Here is a 16,557-nt window from a genome sequence, read left to right as displayed (position 1 = left end):
AAGAAGAAAAAAGTATTGTTGTGTTAAATTTTTTTGGTCTTTATGGGGGGATATGAGATACTTCCATGCATTCTTGTGTATCTCTTAGTTTGATAATGACAAGCCGATAAAATTTGATTTAAAATGATTCCATTTAGACGGAAAAAAAAATCCTAGTAATCATGAGAATTTTTTAAAGAAAAGAAACGTATAGAACCTTTACATCAACAATGATAAGATCATATGAAATGAAAAATTAGATTTTGGCCGTTATATCACACAGGAATAAGGTTGCGACTTTTTTACCAGGAGATGCAAGGTATACCAATGGTGCAACCCTTGAATGGTCACATTAGATTTTAAATGGTATAAAATTTGAAGAAAAAGAGACCTAAATACATAGGTTGTAATGCTCAGCATTTCGTTATATCATACGATAGTTGATTTTTGTACCCTAAATCGTTGTACAATATGGTATTAATTATTTTTTCTTTCACCAAAAAGATTTTTGTATTTTTGTTTTTGTTTTTATCAAATTTTTTACATTTTTCTGGTCGTGGTCCTCATGGATCTATCTCCTTTTTTTTTTTTTTTTTTTTTTTTTTACTTACTTTTTCATATATTTTTTTTATTTTTGATAAATAGTTTCACCCTCTTGGTGGCGTCGTTGTCCCAGGAGGGTGAGGACGATTCAGATTCGCAAGAACTCGTCGTCCGGGTGTCTTTGAGATCGATGAGAGCTTCGATTTGAATGATTTCTTTCGTGAGTTTGCGTCGGATTCAAGGTTACGAGCTTAGTTGTTTGCAGACAATCAAGAAAGAGAATATATTCTTATCAATGGAAATGGCTTCATTTCTCTTGGTCTAGATTGCATTTTACGGTAGTTGTGGTTTTTGCATCCATTATTGAATATCTCTGCAGAAAAAGTGGGTTTGTTCTGGAAATTACTGTGAGTTTCTTGGTTCTTATATAATTTTTTTTCCCTCCAATGGCGCCTTCCTCTGTTGCTTCTCCTCTCTGTACATGGCTGGTCGCTGCTTGCATGTCAGTTGCTTGCGATAAAGAACATTCCTTCAAGTCTTCTTTGTTTCAGTCTCCAGATAGATTGAGTAGGAAGGGCCGTAGAAGGAGAGTCTCGTCTAAATGCAGTGCTGGCGGCCACGATTTCCCTGGGGGTTTGATTTCATCTTTTTATGGATCAAGTTTGCAAGCCCTCGTGAGTTCTTGTTTGGCGTTCGAACCGTGTGAGGAGTATTGCAGTTCCAAGGGGTTGTCTTCTATGGCTTTCTTTGGTGACAATGGGTTTTCGCTGTTCGGCTCAAGAAATGGACTGATGACTCGAAGACACAGGCGGATGAACCGTGCAGCTCACTCAGGTGATCGGTTGTGAATTCTTTTTTCTCCTTGGATATGCGCTACTTCTGTTAATCTTTTGTGCGTTTCAGCTTCTGAACTCTGATCACTTTCCTTTTGCTACTGTTCCATTTTATGTGCATTTTGTTTTTGCCTTCAATTTTTTATTCTTACATTTGTTTGCCTTGTGCTCTCTCTTTATTATTATTTCTTCCTGCAAATTTAAAACGTAGGGCATCCGTGTGTTATTTTAGCTCTATCGATGGACTTGTACTACTACCGCTGAGATATTAAATGGTAGCGGTTGTTGTATCTTTACCTATACCAAGAGGGTTCTGTTGCAAGAGAAGTAGTGTTTATTATATTTTCACCTGTTCTCGAAAATTGCTGAATACAAATAAGCAAAATCTCTTTCTGTTCATATGGTAGTTTGGTGGCATGATGGTCTGGCAATCCTTTTGTTTATATGGTTGCATAAATTGAAGATTGAGATTTATAATAATAAGTTTACATCTATAAATTACTTTTCGGTTAAGACTGTGTAGGGGACTCTGCTTGTGCGGAAGCAGCACTGGGTTCGCCTTTTTTTTCTTCTTTCTTTTTTCATGTATAATTTTCCTACATTTTCTCCTAGTTCATTGCTTTGCCTACCGTTGGGTAGGGTTTGGTGATTAATTTATTCTAATTGCAGGGACGACCATGGCTGTAGCTGTGCAACCTGTGAAGGAAGTTACAATAAAAAAGCCTCTTACAAAGCAAAGGAGAGTTGTTGTGACGGGGATGGGTTTGGTGACTCCAATTGGTCATGATCCTGATATCTTCTATAATAATCTACTTGAGGGTGTCAGTGGCATAAGTGTGATTGAGTCATTTGATTGTGCCCATTTTCCTACGGTAACTTCTTAAGCGTCTTATCTTTTAATGCAATAAGTCTAGCCATGCCTGGATTGTGACACAAATCGGTTTTCCTAGAGAATTGCCGGAGAAATCAAATCTTTCTCAACAGATAAATGGGTTGCACCTAAACTCTCTAAAAGGGCTGACAAGTTTATGCTGTACATGCTAACTGCTGGCAAGAAAGCCTTGGTGGATGGAGGGATTACTGAAGAAGTCATGCAAGAGTTAAGAAAAGATAAATGTGGGGTTTTAATTGGCTCTGCAATGGGTGGCATGAAGGTAATTTTCAAGCCCTTTACTATTAATTGTGGTTATGAACTCTAGAAAATGGCTATGACCTGGTGCAGGCCCTGCTTTTATGGAAGCCCTTCACAGTGGATTGCTCTTGATCCTGATATGTGGATTTTTTTTGCACATTAGTGGTCACAATCTTTGATGAATAAAAATTTGGAATCCTTTCTAGTATTAGTATCAACAATCAATAATGCATATGAAAGAAATCTTATGATGTAAGATTCTGGAAGGACTTTTACTGTCAATATAAATTTTATGTAGAAAATTGAGGCTTACTGCCCATCTGCATTAGCCTTTTTATTTGATTTTAAAATTTTTTTTAGCGCTAACGTTTATATAAAGAGCAAACCAATGCCAGTCACCTTGTGTTAGCTGGGTCTATACCCAGTGCTCAGCTTTATAATACCATATATGGTACACAGAAAAGCCTGCCCAGGAGGTCTTGTTGAACTAAGTGATGGCTGGGGAGGAAGAATGAAGTTTGTTTTGCCGTTAGTTGTACCATGTAATGACACTCTACATGACTAAAATATGTGATCTGCTTCACAATTTTTTTTGTGTCACTTTCTTCCTCTAAGAGGAGTAATTGATTTTACTTTGACCAGGTATTCTCTGATTCATTAGAAGCTTTAAGGGTTTCATATAAGAAGATGAATCCCTTCTGTGTCCCTTTTGCTATGACCAACATGGGTTCTGCAGTGCTCGCAATGGATATAGTAAGCTTGAATTTATTGTTGCTGGAAATTAAATTATACCCTTTTCTCCCTGGTTGTTTATTTAATCGTATGAGTGCAGGGATGGATGGGTCCAAACTATTCAATTTCAACTGCTTGTGCAACGAGCAACTTTTGTATACTGAATGCGGCTAATCATATTATCAGAGGTGAAGCTGTAAGTGTCTGCCTTAAAGGTTTTTCCCTGTCATTGACGATGGAGATTGTTTTGATACTCTCTTTCTCTCCTTCATTATATATATAATTGCAGGTTGTTTGCTATTATTTTAATTTTTTCTTCATATTTTTATCTATTAAGAATGAAAAAAGATCATGTAAGGGAAATGCTTTCCCACCTCATACATAACATGATGGGAGCATGAATTCCAGTGGAACAGTTGGAACCAGAACAACTTGGGGATTCCTACGCTGATGCAGGTTGGGCCTGCTGTATTGCTCAAAACCTCTCCGTCATCATATTAAATGGAATGTTGTGCTAGCATTTGCCATCAACTGAATGTAGTGTAGCAGAAGTGAGGATTGTTACAACAATGTATGTTGAACCACACACTTTTATCCCTCTTCTACCAACTGCAAACCCCCAAATGTTCCGGCTTTGCATGGTCAAAATTGCATGTACTGTGGGGCCACAATAGCACACAACACAAACATCTTGCACATGCCAGCACTTGACTTGTCTTCCTGGATTTAATACCATGCTAGAACTGTTCACTCCTAAAAATTCGAGCTATAAGGTCATGGATACAACAATGTATAGTGGCATTCATCAACTAGGATGTTGATGAACAAATTAAAAATTTCAGACTGGCTCCAACACAGGATAAGCTGTGAGAAAGTTGTTTGAGGTGGCATAGATGTGTAAAGGTGAATGCTCCAGCATGGACGGTTGATTTGATTCAGATTGAAGAAGCTAAAGGAGCCAGGGGTTGGCCTAAAATGACAGCAGGAGAAGTGATTAGGAAAGACATGCATGGTATAGGAGTATTAACAACTCCAACTTTAAATAGAGCTGATTGGAGAGAAGGGATCCATTTAGCTGAACTCATTTAGTTGGAATAAGGCTGAGTTCCGTTTCAGTTGAGTTGTTGTGTTGGTTCACCATTGTACTTACTTTTTCTTTTCCTTTCTTTCTTTTTTATTTTTTTATTTTTTGGGTGGGGTTTGGGTTGTCTGCAGGATATGATGCTTTCTGGTGGCTCTGATGCAACAATCATACCTATTGGTATCCATTTCTTCCTTTCTCATTCTAGATGTGTTGTGGAGTTGTCCACTTCATGACTTTGCTGGTTGTTGCTGCAGGCTTGGGAGGTTTTGTGGCATGCAGAGCACTTTCCCAGAGGAACAGCGATCCTACTAAAGCTTCTCGCCCTTGGGATATTGTAAGATAATCTTCTCATTATTATTATTATTATTATTATTTCAAACTTCAAACCGTAGATCACAAATTTCAGAATTGCTGGGCCAAAAAACGAATTAATCTGCCCAGGAAAACAATGTTTTCATTTGGAAAGATATTTCAATTAATAAAAAAATAATCATAAATCTTGGGTCATGAGAAGTTTTGTGATTCGAGGCATGTATAACAATTAGGTAGGTCCAAAAAAGCATTAGAAACAATGACTCTGTAAATTTAAACTAAGGTAGTAACAATAAAAAATGACTGGAAATTGTAAAAGAAATTCTTGGACTAAGTCTGTCCATGGTTGGAACACGTCATGATTTTGAAATGGTTGATCTGCTGGTCAAGGGAAATATTCCCTACCTACTTTATTTGTGTATTGAGTTCATCCTTGTACTTCTGGTGCTTCATTTCAGTTATTTGGATGGAATTATTCTTGTAACAAATATGATGTGTGTTCTTTGGCAGAGTCGTGATGGATTTGTTATGGGAGAAGGAGCTGGGGTTCTGCTGTTAGAAGAACTTGAGCATGCAAAGGTAAAGTCCCACTTGTCAATTTTCATAATCACTTTTGGAACAGAAAGTCCTCAAGGACTAGTTACACATGGCTATGTGTATTTTTTTTCTTTTCAATAGAAGTTCATTATATTCCTTGATCCAACACTTCTACAGGAACGAGGTGCAAATATTTATGCCGAATTTCTTGGTGGAAGCTTCACATGTGATGCCTATCACATGACAGAGCCTCATCCAGAAGGTATGGAATAAAATTCCGGTACATGAGATACTACAGTGCTAAAAACTTATCGAGGATGAAGGCGTTAAGACACTTGAGGATTTTCTATTTCGTTTTATGCCTGCTTTCTCTCTTTTCCATTTAAAAAATTCTTATAGCTAAAAGTTATTTCGTGAGTGTCCTTAACTTGAATTTATAAGCAGGAGAGGAAGAAAGAAAGAAAAATAGGCCAAAAAGGAAGCGAGCATGTTGGATTGCTTTTCTTTCACTTGCACTTTCTGTGTAAACAACTTATGTAGTTGCATAGTTGGAGCCTTTTACCCAATACAAACAACTTGACTGGAATTCCCTTGTACACATTACATTCTTAGACTTCCCATAACATAGACACATGAAGATTCATGGGTTTCTCCAATTACAATGTAATTGAGAAATTATCGATTTCCATAGGTGTATAACACATCACATTCTCAGACTCGCCAGGACATGAACTCATGAAAGCTATGCATGCCTGGTTTGCTCAAAATACAATGTAAATGAGAACCACATTTAGTTATGAATTACCATAAGCTTGTTTCTCTATGTTATGTTCATATCATACCTAAGCTCACTTTCTTTCAGAGTTGCAATAAACTTTCCTGCATAGTGAATAATAGTAGTGGTGGTTTCTTTCAGGATATTGATAGTGTGAAACATGGTCTTGCAATGGACCATTAAAAATGTAACTCATTAGAAATGGTTGCTACAATAATTTCACATAAACTATGAGCTGTTCATCTGAACTTTACTTCTTCAGTAACCATAGATTGTTCCTTACTTTAAGTCAGCATCAGATGGATTGATGGTGTCAACAAACTTTTCTTTCTCATAGTTACAAAATCTGTTGCATGCCTTCCCTAGGTTGATGAACTTACTGATGCTAAGTTATATTACTTGAACATTTTGTTTTGATGTTTCAAAAGAAAGAAAAATGGTAGGAGAACAATGAAAAAGTGGGGGGCCCTACATTTTCTTTTCTATTTGTTTGATGTATAGTTTTTACATTTGGAAAATCGTAAAAAGGTTATATCTACTGTATAAAGTTGATTACTAGGATATCTCTGTATCTTGGTTTTGCTGGCTCGGCACCTATGCCCTGCTATATTTGTGCTAGGAACTGCAGATGAATGCCTCATTCATTTTCAGTTTTCATTTGGAGAATCAGGGACTGGCATTATTCTTTGCATAGAGAAAGCCTTGAAACAATCTGGAGTAGCCAGAGAAGATGTCAATTACATTAATGCACATGCTACCTCGACATTGGCTGGTGACCTGAAAGAGTACCAAGCTCTCATTCGTTGTTTTGGCCAAAATCCGGAGGTATCATGAGTCAAATACTTTATAGCTCTTAAAGCTATTTTCTTTTTCATCCCCATTTCATCACCAATCCATAGTTGATGGGATTTCTTATTTCTTCAGATAAAAGTGAACTCTACGAAATCTATGACTGGTCATCTATTAGGAGCAGCTGGTGCCATAGAAGCCGTGGCAACAATACAGGTTAAATTTTCAAGCTTTCTTATGATAATTTGGTGAAAGCACATTGTATTTTTCAGATATCTCCATGTGGTGGAGTTTTAGATTTTTAATGCCTGTGTCCCATGAGAGGTTCTAATGATGTATTCCTAACCACTGGTATGTAGTGCTTGGTATATTGATCCTTTTCTTTTTGGGAGAGGGAGAGTTTGTTGGAGTTTTATTTATTTCAAGAGTAGGATGTATCAAACCAGCTGTTCAAACTATTAAGTAGGAAAGGAAGGTGCACTATGTCGGGAATACTTCTGAGAATGAAAAAAAGAAGTCATTTTGATAACATAAAGGCTGTTAGTACTTTGTTTGGAGCAAGTATTTTATTGATCTCCTCTCTCCTTGTTCTTCTTGTTCTTCTTCATTTTTTTTTGGGTGGGGGTTGGGTTGTGGCAAAGGGATGGAAGTCTTGCTGACAGAGCTAACTTCTTTAGTTATCTCCAGGATTTCTGTGCTTCGGCTGGAAATTGAACGGATATAAACTGTTTTGTCTGAAGTCTAAACAACTCAATGCTATTTCTCCATTGGCTTGCCAAGGATTCATAATGCCTTGGCTGGCATTTTGACCCAACAAAGACAGTGAGAGTTTGTTTCTGTTCTGAGAATATGGCGCACATTGGTACGTGGAAGCAAAGATCTGAAATAGATAAGGTCCTAGTTTAGGTATAGCAAAGGGGTGCCACTGGGATGAAGATAGATGACGAATCAGTTGGAAGATGAAGAGGCCAACTCAAGAAGAGTAAAAGAAGATGTTCGGCTGAAAGTTAAAGAAGATGAGGGGAAGAGAATTTTTTTTTTTTTTTTTTTGGGGGGGGGGTGTTGAGAGTGGGGAGAACTCACGAGGATGCTCAACACATCGGTGGGAGATCAGCAAGGTTTCAGTCTCATTTTTCTTCAAGTCAATCTCAGTGTTGCATTCATTGGCTGCAAAGGTGCTGTTTAAAGAAAACATTACTTTTGAAGTAATAAAGGCCTTAAACTTAAAGAAGATAACATTGATTACTTAGCCATAGATTCTCTGTGTCTCATAGAAAACTGAAAAATATTCTTTAATAACCCAGAAATAGAAAACTGAAAAATATTCTTTAATAACCTAGAAACTCAAAAGAAAAGAACTCAATAACCCAGGAATTGGACATGGCAAGTGCTAAAAATAAATAGAGACTTAGGATACTAAGGAAACACATTAAATTTTTTCTAGTAGCTTCTTGGTCTATGCGTTCAAGGACCCCACCAGTAAAGATAGTCACCTTTCTAGGCTTGACCAGCTAAACCAATGGCCGTGTTTGGTTTTGGCAGCCCTGCAGCTAAGCTTTGACCAGCTTTCACCCTGAAGCCTTTTGGTGAAAGGGAGGTGGATCTGCATCAGAATACCTTCTTCTCATGAGAGGATTGGTTTGGTTGCGTTTTTCCCCCTTCATTTCCTCTATGTTGGCCCTTGGATTTTCTCTTTTGTTGTATTATATGCTTCAGGAATGCTTCCCATGCTTAAGGAAAGTATTAGCTATCAGGGGAAATCAGTTATTGCCTTTTTGTAGTCACACCTTGATTCCTTGGTGGAGATCTAGCATCGTACAGAGGAGATCCTCCTCAAAGGATGAATTTTTCATCTGAGATTTTATTCATGACCATTGAGGCTCCTGATAATCCTTGAATGTAGAATTTTATCCTACTAAGAATAAGCATACCAAGTGAATTTGGTGAGGATGAGCTCCTTCTTCTAAACCAGGAAGTATTTATAATTGAATATCCTTTCAACTTTGGTTATCCAATCAAGAAAAATCTCAGGGCCTTCCTTTCCATCAAACTCCAGAATGTCAATCTTTATCCATAGTCTGTATGAAAAAAATTGCAAAGTGACAACTCGAGGATTTGTTGGATCAGGACTGGATGCAGATGACTCCATTCTAGGTTTTCTTTCGTGATCTTCATGAAAACAAAATTTTCAGCCATTTACCTTTGATTTTCTTCAGTGAACACAGTGAACTTGATTGCATTCTTTTGTTGCTTCTTGCAAAGTTCTTTATAGGACTTAAAGGGCTCAATATTGGTGATATACTTATGTCTGAATGACATTGCAGGGCCTTTATTTATATTAGTAACTTGCCAAAACAGGGACAGATCTTCCCAATGTAGGAATATTACAATGAAAGTAAGGCTATTCTACCTTTATTAATAAAACAACTAATTCTACTGCCTTACAACAACACCACTTATAGTTAATCGCTAAAGCTTAAACTGACCCAACAGGGACTATTTTTTAAGGTAAAATGTTATTTTATTAGTGAAAAAAATAAAAACAAAAAAAACAAGGAATTCAATCGAGAGACACACCATTAGAATAGACATTGCTGATGAACAGCAACACCTTTCTCCAACTCCTCCCACCTCGGCAAAGCCATCAACCGGAGGGAGTTGGATTGCTACAATGAAGCCTTTTACCTAATGAAATTGGAATCATGGGTGTTGCACTGCATCCCACTCCAATTCAATTAAAATTGACATGGGCCAGTCCACCGTAGGTCCTGTTTAACCATTCATTGCTGCCACCCTTGCCAGGTAATCTGACACTGTTTGTTTCGCAGCAACAATGTGTTGATCTTCCACCGGATTCACTCCAATAGGCTGCAACTTCCACCATCTTTGCTATACAGAACAAGGAATTTTTACCTTTGCTGATCTAGAAAGACTACCACAGCTTAGTCCCCTTTAATCCATAATCGTTCTATGTTCTTAAAAATCTTTCTTTTATAATTTTCCTTGCCATACTTTCAAACACTGTCCGCCTGGTCTCTGCTTGTATGGAAGCCTTCGGCACCTGGTTTGCCTGTTATACTTTCAAGACACTGCCAAAAAGATTTTCATCATACCCAGTGGCTTGCAGTAAGAGGTCTTAAGATTTTTCTCTTTAAATTTCCTTATTATACCTTCAAACACTGTCCGGAAGTTTGCTGTTGTACCTTATCGATTGCAATAAGAGATCTTCAGAGTTGTTGATTCATTCCTTGTCACTCCAATAAAACTGAGATTGAGAAATTCTGTGTATAGCTAACTACCCTAAAATAGAAGATTACATCATATTTTCCCAGTAAAATTAGTTTCCTAGATATCTACTAAATCCTCTTACCCAAAATAATATCCTTCTGTGAATCTTCTATTTTATTTTTTCCTTGTGAGCTGGCCTTTGGGCCCACTAATCTGGAGATTTCTCCTATTTTCCCCTCACAATGTTGTAGTGTCACTGTTATTTTTACTTCATTGTGAGTAGGAACCAACTGTACTTCTTCTGCTAGGCAATATTCAATCTGATACCCAAGCTGGCTGGCTGTGGGCCACATGATTTTTCATTCTCTCCTACAAATCAGCAAACCATTGGATGATAATTCTGCGAAATAATCTCCCTTTAAACTTGTAATGAAACCAGGACCTCCTACTGAGTTGCGGCCGCAGAAGAGGAGAGACAAGAGTGAAGTAGAAGAAGAGAAAGAGACGTCTTCTGTAGCATTGTCTTTCCCCTCAAGAAGCTTTATTTATAGTTGAATACAAGCCTAAAGTCAGTCCCCAAAAACAATGGGATCTCTCCTACGAATTTTAGATACATTTCAAAAATAAAAACCAATCTTCTAAACATCTAAAGCTGTCCCAAGAAGGATGACACATAATCCCAAATCTAACAAAAAATATGCAGTAGAGTAACTCTTTCCTACTTTGTAAAACCCCTAAACTTTCCTATTCTTTTATCCAGATTTGCCAGTTTCTACTCCACGATTTAGACTTAGCTTGTACTCCAAGATTCAGACTTTCATTATTTGTCACACATGAATCACAACGCCCCCTTCAAGCTGGGGAGTGTGATCACCAACTCTCAGCTTGTGACATCCTTCGGTCCTTCCACGAAGGCTGGACCAGGGACTTAGTAAAGATGTCTCCAACTTGTTCTGTAGAAGCAACATAGGGTGTAGTTATGAGCACTCTCATGAATGTGTCCCGCACAAAATGCAAATCCACCTCAACATGTTTGGTCCTCTAATGGAATACTGGATTGCTGGCAATGTAGATGGCTGCCTGATTATCGTACAACATCTCAACAGGTTCTTCAACTTCAACACCAACTTCTTTTGAGGACTTGACCCAAAAGTTTATGACAATGTGTGAGCTATAGCACGATACTCTGCCTCAGCACTAGATCGAGCCATTGTAACTTGCTTATTACTCCTCCAAGTGACCAAATTCCCTCCAAGGAAAGTACAATAACCAGAAGTGGATCTCTGATAATCTTGTGACCCTGCCAATCTGTGTCTGAATAGGCACACAACCTTAGATGTGCATTTCTTTTCTACACGACCTTTTCTTGGAGCCTTCGTCAAAGACTACAAAATTCATGTCACGATGTTTTTGAAGATGTTCAACACATTACTTGGGCCAGCAAGGCTTCAATTTCATTTCTTCATCTAAATTTCATCATCACATTTGTCGATTACAAATTAGTAATTAAAGAAAAAGTAACTCTTGGACATGGTTTGAGAACTCGGTTTTGGAGCCAACTTAGTCAAACAAAAAACCAAGTTCAGATGAGATCTCTATGAGTTGGTGCAGTTTCCATTACTTGAAATCAAAGCCAGGTATTGGTGGGGAGGATTGAACTACAGCAAAAAATGGAGTTAATATAAGACCTTGCATAAATACCAAGGTCTCAAGTTGGTGATGTTTCCTTAACTCGTATTGGATCTTACATCATTTTTGCAATTAAAGAACAAAAAGAAACAGTATCTTCGAGATCTCAGCGAGTTCTTGAACCATGCTCTTGAAGGCTTTGTTTGGTTACAAGGGGAATTAGTGGTAAGGGAAGTAAACTTTTCATACTCGAAAAGAAAACTTTGTCAGCAATTGTAGTCAATACTCTGTGACTATAATGACTAATTCAAATCATTCCATATTTGGACGTTAAATTTCATTTTACTTTCATTAATCATGGTTGGAGAGCTCTCAAGATCTCGCTAGGATTTTGCCAGATATCTCTCTTTTTCCATTTAATGAGACAAGATGATGTGTTCAGCACATACAGTCTTATCTCAAGTGTAACTTCGATTATTGGATTATAATATGACTGAACATGTGTAATGTTAGACTTGTTTGAATTCTGAATGTTGAGGATTAATTTATGAGTCTATGATATGTACAATAGGCCATTTTTAGGTTTTTCTTCAGCGTAGTGGTTTCCTACTTGGGGTTTGAAATGGAACTCACATTTAAAGTATTTTTTTCATAAATCTAAGGTCATTCTGGTCAAAAGCATTGAAAAAGGCTGGACAGCAAGATTCAGCCCAATGTGACCCTAATACCCCTTAAGTTGGAGCCTCGAGTGGGAAAAAAGCTTCACCAACTCAGTGAGATTTCATTGGGATCCTAGGCCAACCCTGTTTTTTGAGTTGGCTAGATTGACCCCGGTTCTCGATTTTTTGAACCATGCATCCAATTTCCCTTTGATTCTCGTGCAAGGTTATCTTAGGTCCTGCCTTAGCTCTTCTAATTCCTTCAATCTAGATTAAATCACTTCTCCTTACATGGGCATTTACAAGCCTCCGTTGGACATGGTCGTACCACCTCAAATGACTTTCTTGTACTTTTATCACTTATCGGAGCTACTCCTAGGCCAGCTCTAATATGATCGTTCATTTCCTTAACCTTTCTAGTTTTATCACTCATCTATCTTAGCATCCTCTTTCAGCTACACTGAGTTTATCTATATGATGCTTCTTAACAGCCCAACACTCTGCACCATACATTATAGTTGGTCGTACATGGTCCTAAAGAATTTTTCTTACTAAATATGGTATGAAATTGCAGCTTATCGTATTGAAGAAGGGAAAAAAAGAGGGGGGGGGGGGATTTGAGTACCTTATACAATCATATGGGATAATGGTTACAAATCTTCCTTTTTGAAGTTTAAAAGTTTCATTTCCCTTTACTTTTATTCCCCTTGCAACCAAACAAAGTAGAAGTAATAGAAGGTCTAGAAACTAAAAAGAGAAGATGTTAGTTACCTATCTGTAGACGCTTTCACTATCATCGAGAATTGAAAAAGTCTCCTTAATGTACCTAGAAACCCAAAAGAATTCAATTTCTAAGCCTAAGAGTTGGTCAACAATAATAGCTTTATGCGAACTAATATGGATCGACTACATGGATCCTGTTTAAAACAGAGAAGGAAAAATTGGGGTCCTCAAAGAAAACTGCGAGTAAAGGCAGTGAAGAATGATAAGGAAGAAATTAAATCAGAATAATGAGAATAAAAAATGAAAAAGAAGGAAAGAGGAGAGATGATAGCCCATTAAATCAGGAAAATCTCAGCTACATGGTATTGACAAGATGGATCCTTGCCTTCTAATAGGCTTTGTGTAAGTTTATACTTGGTACAAGATGTATGCTTTGCATTTTATTCTTCACTTTCTTACGTATGTTCATTTTAGGCATGCCCCTGGCTCTTTTAACTTCTTCATTTGGGATCAGATCACTTCTTCTTACTAGGTGTCCTCAGACCACCTCAAACGACATTCTTGGAGCTTGTCACTGATGGGTGCAACTTCCACAGCAGCTCCATTCCTTACTTTGTTCTTCATTGTTTGCCCCACATCTGTCTTAGCATTCTAATTTTTGCAATACATAGCTTCACCATGTGGCACTTCTTGATTACCCAACATCTCACCCCATACTTCACAGCTGATCAGAAAAAATCCTGTGGAATTTTCCTTTAAAGTTTAAAGGACTGTCAGTTACATAGGACTTTGGTTGTGCCTCGCTGCTTCAACTATCCCACTTTTTCCATGTCAATGAAGACCATATGGAGACCTTTCTTTCTGGCTTTACATCTTTCCATTAACCACCTCAGTAGGTGGACAGCTTTTGTCATGGATATACCTGGCTTAAAACTAAATTGATTCTTCTCGATGTGACTCAATAACCCTCTCTGAAAGTCTAGTTTAATGAACTACAATACTTCTCCATTCAAAAGGCAAGTCTAAAAAAAGAATTGGCATACTAAAGGACAAATCCAAATTTCTATAGTGGCTCTTTGGGCTAGCCTGTGAAGGACCCACTAGTTAAAAAAAGTTGCGCGCCTAGACTTGGCCAGCTGTACCTAAGCTATGCTTTGTCTTGGCAGCCAGTAGCTGGGCTCATACCATCTTTCAGAGCCAAGCTTGCCAAAGGTGAGAGTGCATTTGCATCAGAACACCTTCCCCTCATGAGAGGAGTGATTTGATTTGCGTTTATTCTTTCCTCTATGTTGGTCCCTGGAGTCTATTTTTGTTATGTTATATGTTTATGGAACATTTGGTATGCTTGTTGAAAGACAGCTATCAGGTTGAAAGAAAACGAAAAAGGAATGTCCAGAGGTACTGCTTTAAGTCTGCATCAACAGCTTATACTTGAGGGGATTTTAACTGTTCAGTTTTCATGTAAGTAGGTCAAACTGGGAATCAGAAAGTTCGTAGCTCGGGTAAAACCCAGTTCTGGTGGCTGCTTAATCATGCCCCAGTACTGGAAGGAACTGGGTTTCCTAGAAAAATATCCAGCAAATTGTGTGCAACCAAGGTCCCTAATATGCTTCCAGAAGCCATATTCCAGTAATTGTGTGGCCTAAATAATTGGCAGGTTCATTAAGAACATCATGTTAGAATCCTTTGGCCCACATCCTTTAACATCCTCCCGCGTGCGCTTCACTAAAAGTCATAAAATAAGCCTGAGAAACTTAGCATGTTTGCCCTCAAGTTGGAAGCATTGGAATGTCTTTTTTTTTTTTTTTTTTTTTTTAGGAAAAGCATTGGAATATGTCAATCCCCACAAGAACGTTAGCAAAGAAATAGATTATGTCTAATTAATTTATGTTTTACGTTATTTATTTCATTCTAATCTTAGCAGTTAGCAGTGGACGAAATATTCTGCTTAACCGAGTCTGGATGATGGAAATCTGTGTTTTTAAGCCATAATTGTTAGGCTGGTATTTCTTGTCTCCTGCACACTGTGCTTTACTGGGTCTTCTTTAAAAGTTTTTTTCCCTAATAAAATATGTCATTATTATAATGGAAAAAAGAAAGGGAGTCAACTTCCTTTAGGGAGTAAAATTTCTTTGATGTTGTTTGGATCAAGGAAAATCACTCAATTCTTATGGAAGTTGTTTGCACTAAACCCAGCAAAGTCATTTTGAAGCCTATGCATACTACTGCTAAATTTGTATTTTGTTGGATTTGTTGCATTAGCATATACTTATCTGGTGGGAGCCCTATTAATCTATTTCTTTTCTGTTGGTATTGCTGATATGACACTTGATGCTTAATATAGTTTATGGAAAAGCAGTTTGATCCTATCTTTTTCTTTTCTTTTAGCATATTTTATCTCAGGCTCCGATTATGTTCCAAGAAAACTTAAAATTGCTTTTGGTCATAATTCTGTAGGCAATAAGGACAGGATGGGTCCATCCAAATGTCAATCTTGAAAACCCTGATGAAGGCGTGGTATGGTTCTTTACTTTGGTGTCTTTTTTATTCTATAGATATTGTGTTTTCCTGCTGATGGCTTTAAATTGGTCAACTGAGACTTACCTCTGGTTGGAGTATACGTATAGGTGTACCTGATTGTATGATCCTTACTACCATAGATTGGTTTACTATTTGGTTACTTTAGTATAATCAATTTCCCTCATTAACCCAATGGACCGCTTTTCCTCGTGGCACCATTTTTAGACCATGGTCAAATCAATTATTTGCTCGAGCAAAGCCGCCTTTTTTTTGGGTTGTGGGCAGTTGAAAGTGCATGTGTGTTTGTTTTTCCTCCCCGCTTTGATCAGGATTTACGTATGAGAGAATTCTGCATGGCCAACATATCATAAGCCATGCTTAACATTCCATTGTGTGGTTTTCTCATATGATACTTGTCTGATGCCGAATAAACATCAAATTAGGACCCAAATGTGCTAGTGGGCCCCAAGAAGGAACGGCTGGACATAAAGGTGGCACTATCTAACTCATTTGGCTTTGGAGGCCACAATTCATCCATCCTATTTGCTCCCTACAAGTAAATCTGGCAGGCAAGTTTAACCGTGGGAATTGGAAGGTGTGTCATTTCTACAGCGTTGGCCTGGAGAGTTTTTGCGAGCTGATTTCCACCATATGTTTGATGGTTCTTGGGAAGACAGTGGTTAAGGCTACTCGTTGGTAACATTCCCTTTCAACTTTTAAGAACTAGGAGTGATAGAAATTTGTACAAACACTCTCAAACTGTGAGAATTTTTTTTTGTACAAGTGAAACTTGCAATTCTTGTCTCTTTAAATGTAATTTAGGGAAGCTGGGTTTTTTTGGTTTGTTTTTGGTTGAACCGTTGTAGGTCTCTGGCCTTCCTTGGAGGCTACGATCATTGATCTGAATCATCAAATTGATACTTATTAGTCTTTGGATTGTCTGGTACCCTGAGAATTGCTCATTACCAACTAGGAAAATGCAATTGGTTGGATGGTTATTGATCTATTATTCAATTGTTCCATTGGGGAATGTGAGAGATGTTATTGATTTGAGCCATCTATGATGTCACACTAGTTGCTTG

At 37.7% G+C, this 16,557-nt stretch overlaps 1 protein-coding gene across 1 annotated transcript; it reads left to right on the top strand.

The window, feature by feature from the left end:
- Positions 1–637: 637 nt before the first annotated feature.
- Positions 638–16,407, top strand: LOC149021463 (3-oxoacyl-[acyl-carrier-protein] synthase II, chloroplastic-like). Its single transcript, XM_089149693.1, has 13 exons — positions 638–1,356; positions 2,025–2,227; positions 2,306–2,509; positions 3,130–3,240; positions 3,320–3,415; positions 4,435–4,480; positions 4,558–4,637; positions 5,126–5,194; positions 5,330–5,414; positions 6,598–6,752; positions 6,852–6,932; positions 15,413–15,472; positions 15,919–16,407. Exons 1-13 carry the CDS (start codon positions 969–971, stop codon positions 16,033–16,035), a joined length of 1,695 nt encoding a protein of 564 aa, XP_089005819.1. The 5' UTR covers positions 638–968; the 3' UTR covers positions 16,036–16,407.
- Positions 16,408–16,557: the final 150 nt, after the last annotated feature.

Source organism: Hakea prostrata, chromosome 3 (genome assembly GCF_041222555.1).
Source record: "Hakea prostrata isolate BN-2017 chromosome 3, UWA_Hpros_2, whole genome shotgun sequence".
Classification (NCBI taxonomy): Eukaryota; Viridiplantae; Streptophyta; class Magnoliopsida; order Proteales; family Proteaceae; genus Hakea; species Hakea prostrata.
Note: the sequence above shows the minus strand (reverse complement) of the source record. Positions and strands in the feature narration are given on the sequence as shown.

Coding starts and splice junctions, on each gene's coding strand:
- LOC149021463 (XM_089149693.1), top strand. CDS start 969: ATGGCGCCTTCCTCTGTTGCTTCTCCTCTCTGTACATGGCTGGTCGCT. Junction 5,195..5,329: donor AAGAACTTGAGCATGCAAAG/GTAAAGTCCCAC, acceptor ACACTTCTACAG/GAACGAGGTGCAAATATTTA. Junction 15,473..15,918: donor AAAACCCTGATGAAGGCGTG/GTATGGTTCTTT, acceptor ACATCAAATTAG/GACCCAAATGTGCTAGTGGG.